Here is a 7634-nt window from a genome sequence, read left to right as displayed (position 1 = left end):
CAATCAGATTAGGATGAATACGCCTAGTCATGCAATGCTCTTTTAGAGAATCGGTTCATTTTCGCCAAACTTTTAACCTTGTTTTTCTTCTCTTGTTCTATTTCTAGCAAAAGTTTGAATTTAGAAATTAATAACCCAAGTGTTTTTCTTGTTCAAAAGTTCTAAATTTTAGAAAAATTTAGCGTTTTACGACACTTTGAGGATTTGCAGGAATCTAATTGCACAATACTGTTATCCCACATTTAAAAGTAACATTGTCCTCAATGTTAATGATACGGAGTATCCCACACTTAGTTTTTATGCTTATATATTGTTAATTTTAAGTTTTAATTTGTGGGATTTGGTAATCTCACACTTGGCGTTTAAAGTGGTGTAGCTTTATTGTATATAGAATCTAGCAAATTGTGAAAACGTAGTACTCCCCTTTTGGTTGCGTGGTGCGTATGTAGATGTGATTTCCCGCTTTTGATGTCTTCTATTTGGGTGTTGGCGTCACTTTTTGATAGGTTCGTCCTTTTGATTGTGAGGTGTGTTTGTGTGGTTTGTTTATTCAATAAGCAGAAAGAAACGGATAAAAGTACTACATGCATAATCAAAGTAAAAGTGTCTAAATGTCCTACATAGGACGTACAGAACCAAATGTAAATGTATGAAATCACAGCCAAATAATGTATCAAGATAATGAGATAAAAGGAGTAAGAAGGAAGAAATAGCATCACTCATTCGGGTGGTATGTGCAGCGGTAGGATGACCCTACTTGTGTGCGTGTCCTAGCTCCTCGAGGAATGCCCATGGATGACTGCTTCATTGTGGTCAACTGACATCATCTCCTCTGGTGGTTGAGCACCACCACTAGCAGTAACCCTTCGCATCCAACTGGATACGGGTGCTGATGTCGCCGGGTCATCTGTGGTAAATAGATTATTTATACCCTTAGTGGATGCCCGATTCTGTGAAGATGACCAACTAGTCTCCAAAGCTAATGACGAACCACATCCCATTGTCGCTATCACATCATCCAATCCTTGCGACAAACCTGTCATGCTCATGCTAGCAGCCTGATCCCAAACCGGGGTCATCTGTGGTAAATAGATTATTTATACCCCTAGTGGATGCCCGATTCCGTGAACCTGACCAACTAGTCTCCAAAGGTAATGACTAACCCCATCCCGTTGTCGCTATCACATCATCTAATCCTTACGACAAACCAGCCATGCTAATGCAGCCTGATCCCAAATCGGGGTCATATGCTGTAAATAGATTATTTATACCCCTAGTGGATGCCCGATTCTATGAGCCTGAACAACTAGTCTCCAAATGTAATGACTAACCCCATCCCGTTGTCGCTATCACATCATCCAATCCTTGCCACAAACCTGCCATGCTCATGCTAGCAGCCTGTCCCAAACCTGGGTCATTTGTGGTAAATAGATTATTTATACCCCTAGTGGATGCCCGATTCTGTGAACCTGACCAAGTAGTCTCCAAGGATGATGATAATGATATTAATGATGTTTTATTCAACAAAGTCTTTAACAAAATCTAACAAAATCAAAGAAAGTTTGAAATCTAACAGCGTAGCCTCAATCATGGGAACATCTCCGGTGCACGTGCCGTTGCCGGTGCCTGTAACATTACAGAATTAGGGTAGAATGGCGGAAATTAGGTTTGATCGATGGGATGGTAGAGACTGAGAGAGTAATCATAAAAGCAAGGGAGGAGTGAAACCTATCAGTAGACTCAAGGCAGAAACCATCATCGCCGGTGCTTGCGCCGGAGCCGGAGCCGGCGACGTTGCAGAGAGGGTAGACAGTCGGAAGGTTGCGTTTGAGGGTTTTAGAAGAGGGGTTTGTTTTCCAAGGGGTGTTGCGTGCGATTTGCGTATTTATAGATTTATCTGTGCATAGTATTACCGTTTGTCACCCTGCTTAATATATAAGCAAATATTATATTATTACCGTTAATATTTGTATTATCTGCTTACTATGGAAACATATATCCGTTTACACGGCAAGTATTACTCGGTATTACCATTAAACGCTTTGATCACGGAAGATATTTAATAAATTTTTCTGTTTTGAATATTTAATAATAAAAATAATTAATAGTCTTTGTCTAGTGATACCCTAAGCTTTTTTTCCCGATCCCAAATTTAATTTTAATTATAAAAGAAAAGAAATAAAAATGAAAGGGAATGAAGTGACATCCTGCTATTTTGAAAGGAAATATTGGAAGGAAAATACATTATAATAATCTATTTGCTTCGTTTCTTTCCATGTCTCTCAAAACTCAGGAACACGAATTACTTTTAGTTTCCCTTTCCAAAACAAAACTCGGAAACAAAGTCTATGGTTATCCTTAAGAAAATAATATAAGCATTAAGAGTTATACATCAAAAGTTAGTGGTTATTTATTTGAAGTGATTTTTAACAAAATACAAATATATATTACATGTTCTAACACCTTAAGCATAACCTTAAGAAGCATAACCTTAAGGACTATATTTTTAAAAACGACAAAATTACCCATTTCGTCTTCGGGTTTTCCATTTTTTGTCCGTTTCATCCATGTGTTTTATTTTCTGCATTTTTCATCCTTATTAGGTTGTATTCTCGAGTTCTTTTTTCGGCAGAAAGAAGTGGAAAAGAAAGAGAATGAGAGTGTTTTACTATCGTTCCCAATCCGTCCAAATATGAGCGGAGAGTGTTGTTAACAAAATATAGCTGTACTATATTTTCTTATCCTTTACTCTCTTCTCCTTTCCGCTTAAACTAAAAACTCGAGAATCACTATTATTTTTTAATCTGTCTGTTTCCATTCCTTTCTGTTAAAAGAAAAACTCTAGAATGCAGCATAAAAGCATTTTAAAGTCCCAATTTCATCTCTCACCCTAACGAAACTTAATTGAGTCCGTTAAAATTATTCACAGGAACTATCCAGGTAATCTTCAACTAATTAAACTTCCAAAATCAATTCATATTTAATATCAATTTCATGTTTATATCGTGTTTAGTATCGATTTCGTAGTGGATAGTGGATTGAAATTATTATGGAAAATACCGAAACCGAAATTGTTTAAAACTATGTACCGAATACCGAACCGAATTATGGAAGTGGTACCGGTGTCGTTATCGGTTTTTTCGGTTTATACCGAATGGAACCCAAAAAAAAAAAAAAAAATCAAAAATCGATATCAGTAGATGGATGCACAAAATTTATCTCCAAACTTGTCAGTGGATACACTAGTGCCCCAGCACTGCTAATCTTGATGGCTTATGATTTTATCATATGTGCTATGCTGCATTTGCAGATTATTACAGTATCACCATTAAAGTTTTGGTAAAAATTGAAAAGAACTTTCAGTTGGTTCTAGATAGATGTAAATCTGATTGTTATTATTCAAAGGATCGATATCGATATTTATGTAATTTGTCATATATTATTTCTCGTGCAACCGTCAACCAAAATTTTATATAATAATATACTCCGTATCATGAAATCAACAGATCCTTTTGCTTGAAAATGTATGTAATTCTAAGTTACCTACATGGGAGGAAATATAATCTTTTTAATAAATGAACTCTTCTTATTATAATATCTGCCATGTCTATCGAGACTATCCTTGCAATTTGGAAATGACATACATGATACATCTCAATCTAGTACCGCTTCCATAATTCGGTTCGGTATTTTGTACATTGTTTTAAACAATTTCGATTTCGGCATTTTCCATAATACTTTCTGATGTGCTCGATCGTGTCCTTTTATATTTCTCGGATTTAGATTGAATTTATTACACGAATTGATTGTGATTATATGTGTTCTTATGATTTCGGATTGATTTCACATGGCAACTTTGTCTTATCCGTATAGTAATAGTTCGTTGGTAAATCCGGTTCGTTCCACAGGGAATTGTAGTTTTCAAAGTTTTTAATCGCTAAAAGTTAATCTATTTACAAGGGGGTTTTAGATTAGGCTCTACACTAAACAGAATTTAAAATATGGTAAAAAGTAATACAGTAAAAAGTAAATAACATTTAACATGCAGTAAAAGTAAAAATAGAAAGTAAAATAAAGTAGTGATCACTAAAATATGTCCCCTCTGGATTATGGATTGTTTTTAAGTCCGGTTACGATGTTTTAATATATATCCTTATATTTCTCCCGATTTATAAAAATTTAACTAGCTAAAATTAAATCTAACTTTCGTTTCGATCTCGTTCTAGCGAATTAAATTATACCTCGACTATTTAAATTGAGATTTAATCCAGTTTGTACTTTTGTTTAAACCAAAATTATAACAGTCTTACCTTATTATAATTACACGATTATAAACTATAATATTACTCAAACCACCGGATCACAATTCTAAATTGTTGTCAATAATTTGTCCATATGTCCGTCTAGATCACCTAGGTGTTGAAGCATAATGTATGTAAATTTAATGCACTTTCGTTTATCAATTTTAATAAATTATGTGATAGGGGTTAAAATATCAAGTTATACAACAATGGTTCGGTGATTAAACTTAATGTTAAAAATAGTCAAAGTTACATCATAATTTTATAATATGGTTCAATTCATTTGTCCAGAGGTTCTACATTTTAGTTACCACTATGAGTATTTAGTTGGACATTATAACGGCGTAAAAATATAAATTATATAAAAATGGACATGGTAACAATAATAATAATAATAATAAACAATAATAAATAATAAATGACGATAATAACGACGATAATAATAAATATTACGATAACAATAATAAAAATAACAATAATAATAACAACGATAATAACGATAAAAAATAATAATAATAACAAAGTTGAGAAAGTGGAGACTTACAGCGAGTTGAAACGGTAAAAAGTGGAATTAAAAGCTTAGCGGTACACGGAGAGAAATTCGACTTAAAAACCCGTAACTTTACGCTACCCAAACTTGCATAAATGTAACCACTAAATTAACCTGCTCCTACTCCTAAACTAATATTAAAAACAAAGATTGAAAATGAGAATTGAAAATATATTGAAGAGTGTCTAAAATACATCGAACAAACTGACTTTTTATAGGATTGTGGCCTGCTACAGTAACCCATGCGATCGCATGGGTTTTATGCCTATTTCTCATGCGATCGCATGGCCGCCAAATCCAGCTCACATATTTTTTGTATACTAGCTTGTCGACATATTTAATAAATATATATTATATATATATATAATTTTATATAATTATATATATATTATATTATATTCTTGTGCATAGTTGACTCGTAATTTTGGCTCCGATGTTTCGTACATTTACGCCCGGTTTATGTCTCGGTTCCAGTTTCTTGAACGTCTTTTCGTATAATTTAATATCGCGTAATTTGCGTTCCGTGACTTGCACTTTTGTCAATCTTTAGACGTTTTTCTTCGATAAATTAAACCACTTGGAGTGTTACTTGTACGTTTGAGCATTTTGGACGTTTTCGCCTTTTAAATCTTCGTTTTCGACTTTAAATCTTCAGTTTCGAGCGATCTTAGTCTTTCGTCTTCGCACTTATTTATTTAAACAATTACAACTAAAAATAAGGAAATTACAATTAAAAACATTACATTTTGGAATGATATTGCGACTAAATATATGTTCGTTTGGAGCAATATCACTTTCAATCCTCTATCCACTACGAAGTTGATACTAAACACGATATAAACATGAAATAAACATGAAATTAATATTAAATATGAATTGATTTTTGTAATTTAATTAGTTAAAGATTACGTGGATAGTCCTGTGAATAGTTTTAACGGACTCAGTTAACCTTCGTTAGAGCAAGGGATGAAATTGGGACTTTAAAATGCTTTTAAGAATGAAAAATGCAGAAAATAAAATACAGGAATGAAACATGCAAAAGGTGAAAAACACATAGACGAAATGGGCAATTTTGTCTTTAAAAAACTCTAATAAATATATATATATATCTTTTTAATAATTAGCAAAAACCTTACCGTCATTACAGTTAAATATTGTATTTTATTTAATTATTTTACTCTGTCATAATTATGCTATGAAACTCAACCAATTATCATGTATTTTCTTCTCTTTCTTTGAAAAACTTAGTTACGGAACTCAACGATCCTATTGTTTTCTTCGCTTCATATAAAAAAAACTTGGTTAGAAAGCTAGTACGAGTCACCAGTCAGATTGTAACAGTCACAATTCGGATCGAACGAGTTGTGATTCGGATCGTAAGAATAGCAAGTCGGATTGTGCGAGTTCCATCAAAAACCAGTAAAAATGGATACTCAAAACGTGAAAAGAAAGTGAACATGACTTGGAAGGTGACTCGCGAAAATTTTGGCGACTCGGGCAGAGCTGACCCAACTCACAAGCTCGTACGGGACAGACCTTTTAGGTGGGATTATTTTTCTTCTTGAAATATCATCATCCATGTCTCTAACCTTTCTATGATCTAAATTGAAAATTTCCCCAAAAAATTTTGGTTTTCACTTCAAATTAAATCAATCCATCTATAACGCTTATAAAAATTCAACGGACTAGTTCCAACAAAAGAAAAGGAGGTAACATGTTATACACTTGTAAAAAAACATGATAAACACAAGTGCAGCGCTTTCCTCGTAAAGCTTCCGTTGTAGTAACACTCATCCTTCAAGCATAGCCTTGGCAGCGTCAATTAGTATTGGTCTAAATTCGTCTGATGCTCTACCAAGTACAGTATACCCTTGCTTGTCTTCCACATCAACATCTGTACCATGCCTGATGAGTAAAAGAGCCACCTTTTTCAACCCAAAAAAAAAAAATTATCAAACAATTGCACCAAAACATAACACCTTAGCAAGTTGGCTCCAGTTACAAAGAATTAATTATTGGTTTTAATAAACAGATTTGGATTTTATGTTTGAAGAATACATGCCTACAGATCCACTTAAAAATTGGGTATCTACCTCTTTGTTATAGCATATTACAGCAGTCATAATAGGAGTTTGTCCTGCTCTATCTTCATCATCAATATCAGCACCTTCCTCAATTAAAAGTTCACACAACTCTGACTTCCCTGTAGTTGCAGCCCGGTGCGACGGGGTGCACCCAACCTGCATCGGGTCAACATTAATTATTAGCAACCAAAATGAAGAAAAAGGTGGAATCTTCTAAAAATTAAAATTACATATTTATACAAGTTTAGCTGAAAACCTTGTCTTTCGAATTGATCTTGGCACCATTAGAAAGCAGAATTTCAGCTACTTTCACCCAACCCTTGCTGGCTGCATAGTGAAGAGCAGTGCACCTAAACATCATAAGGTTAATTATGGCAGATAGTTAGGTGGAAAAAATGTCTAACAAATATATAAGAAAAAAAAAAATTCAAAATAATAGCTCAAAGATAAGATCAAGCGTGACATCTAATTGCCCTGGGACCCTTTTCTTATCTACCTATTAACTCAAAAATCTATTAACGGTGGAAACGCAATAAACTAAATCAAAAGAATGTTTCGATTAGAAATAGTTTACCTCCATAAAGTATAAACACACAATCAATGTTGATGCTACAATTTTTTTTTAAATAATTTTAGTTAACATATAAGATGACACGTAGTATATGTATGAAATAAAACCTGTAGCATAAGCACATAATA

At 33.6% G+C, this 7634-nt stretch overlaps 1 protein-coding gene across 1 annotated transcript; it reads right to left on the bottom strand.

Moving 5' to 3' along the window:
* Positions 1-6489: 6489 nt before the first annotated feature.
* On the bottom strand, positions 6490-7374 carry LOC139892802 (uncharacterized). Its single transcript, XM_071875926.1, has 3 exons — positions 7192-7374; positions 6945-7091; positions 6490-6776 (listed from the first exon to the last, which is right to left on the bottom strand). The coding sequence occupies exons 1-3, from the start codon at positions 7294-7296 to the stop codon at positions 6642-6644; spliced, it is 387 nt and encodes a 128-aa protein (XP_071732027.1). The 5' UTR covers positions 7297-7374; the 3' UTR covers positions 6490-6641.
* Between the last annotated feature and the right edge of the window lie 260 nt (positions 7375-7634).

This window comes from Rutidosis leptorrhynchoides, chromosome 2, assembly GCF_046630445.1.
Source record: "Rutidosis leptorrhynchoides isolate AG116_Rl617_1_P2 chromosome 2, CSIRO_AGI_Rlap_v1, whole genome shotgun sequence".
Classification (NCBI taxonomy): domain Eukaryota; kingdom Viridiplantae; phylum Streptophyta; class Magnoliopsida; order Asterales; family Asteraceae; genus Rutidosis; species Rutidosis leptorrhynchoides.
This window is presented reverse-complemented; position numbering and strand designations above follow the sequence as displayed.

What these genes read in the sequence shown, in the direction of transcription:
- LOC139892802 (XM_071875926.1), bottom strand. Translation starts at nt 7,296, where the DNA reads ATGATGTTTAGGTGCACTGCTCTTCACTATGCAGCCAGCAAGGGTTGG. An exon ending in AGATCAATTCGAAAGACAAG is followed by an intron (nt 7,092 to 7,191) that starts GTTTTCAGCTAA and finishes GACCCGATGCAG; the next exon opens with GTTGGGTGCACCCCGTCGCA. An exon ending in TAATATGCTATAACAAAGAG is followed by an intron (nt 6,777 to 6,944) that starts GTAGATACCCAA and finishes GGGTTGAAAAAG; the next exon opens with GTGGCTCTTTTACTCATCAG.